Consider the following 1,536-nt stretch of genomic DNA (forward strand, 5'->3'; position numbering starts at 1 on the left):
CGCGATCACCGCCCTTCGCATATGGCCTCCGATTTCGATCCTTGTTGGTGCGGATGGAAGCCTGAGACCAGACGAATGCTTTGCTAGGCCTTGGAAGAGGATCGCCGGCCTGTAGAGCTCGGATCGCCGCCGGAGAAAACACCAAGCCCTCGCGACGCAAACTGGCCGAGAGGTCTTTGACCTGTTTGAGCGCCTCCCGAACGGAATCCGGCCATTGCCCTTGCATGGCCTTGTCCGCCTTGGAGAGACGAGACTTTCTACCGATTCAGATTGGCCGTCTGGAACTCGCCGGCGCCGGAAAAGTTGGCCGGAGACTTGCCGCGAAAAAAATCGCCCTTTTTCTCTCTTTTCGCCAGAGCAGAAGTTCGGACCGTGCGCAAAGCCTGAGATGGTTCTATGATACAGATTAGATTTGTAACGATAGTACTTAGATATCTTACCTGGTTCTTCGTTCGCCACGCGCTCCTCAATTGGGGAGGCGGAGGAGGCGCGACTGCTTGTACCTCGTGCACCAGATGTTGGGGAATCGGACTATAGGGATGGACGACGGGCTTGTCGTATCGGCGCCTGGCTTCAGGTCGTCTAGGCGCTTTCGGGCATCTTTCCTTAGTCTCTGCGCGGGTCCTCTTTCCGCTGGCAGAACCTCCGACCTCGCGCTGTCGCTTGTGCTTCATGGCCTGCTCCGTGTTAGCTCTTTTATTGGCCATATGTATGGCTTCTTCGTAGGTGGCGGGTCGATTGGCACGTAGGTCGCGATATAATTGCCCGGACCGTAAAGATTCGGTGAAGAAGGTGAGGGCGGTCTGGTCCTCGACCTCCTCGATAGATTGGATTTCTTTCTGCCACCGGGCCAAGTAAGTTTTAAGAGATTCGCCCTCCTCTTGGTGAACGTCCACTAGATGGGTCAAATCCTTTTGTGGCTTGATGTTGGCCGCGTAGTGGCTCATGAAGCGATCGGCCAACTCTTCAAAGTTGCATATCGATCCAGGGGGCAGGGCTACCAACCATCTTTGCGCCGGTCCTTTTAGTGTCGGCAAAAAGGCGCGACACATTACCGGGTCTTGGACTCCAAAGACTTGCATCTTGGCCTGATAGCTTAGTAAATGCTCTCGTGGGTCGCCGGATCCGTCAAAGGAGGCCTGTTCCGGGAACTTGAAGTCGCCGGGTACCTTGTAAGACATGATCTCGGAGGAGAAGGGCAAAGCGGTGAGCAACGTTCGCCCGGGGGATTTGGTCCTTCCCTCCATTTGCTCCTTCAGATTTCGCACCTCTAGGGCCAGTTGAGCCACATCCTCCACATTTTGCGTGTGATTCCCAGTGGACTCCGTGCTTTCACCGACCTCTGATTCAGCTGGTTGGTCATTGTTACGTCTAGGCCGCTCGGACCGTCGCGCCCGAGTTCTAGTTCTTCTGGTATGAGCCCTTTCTCAGACAGCTTCTTGATTCGGCGGGCCCACCGGTACGTGACTGGGCTCTCTCTCTCCCAGTTTCTCTCTCGCGGGTCGGCGTGCGGTATCTGGACCGAGCTTGGAATGG

General features: G+C 55.8%; 1 protein-coding gene across 1 annotated transcript; it reads right to left on the minus strand.

Annotated features, from left to right (window-relative positions):
* Positions 1-257: 257 nt before the first annotated feature.
* On the minus strand, positions 258-1,247 carry LOC109168066. The gene has a single exon (XM_019317121.1). The coding sequence runs from the start codon at positions 1,245-1,247 to the stop codon at positions 258-260; it is 990 nt and encodes a 329-aa protein (XP_019172666.1).
* Between the last annotated feature and the right edge of the window lie 289 nt (positions 1,248-1,536).

Source organism: Ipomoea nil, unplaced genomic scaffold (assembly GCF_001879475.1).
Source record: "Ipomoea nil cultivar Tokyo-kokei standard unplaced genomic scaffold, Asagao_1.1 scaffold3172, whole genome shotgun sequence".
In the NCBI taxonomy this organism is placed as follows: Eukaryota; Viridiplantae; Streptophyta; class Magnoliopsida; order Solanales; family Convolvulaceae; genus Ipomoea; species Ipomoea nil.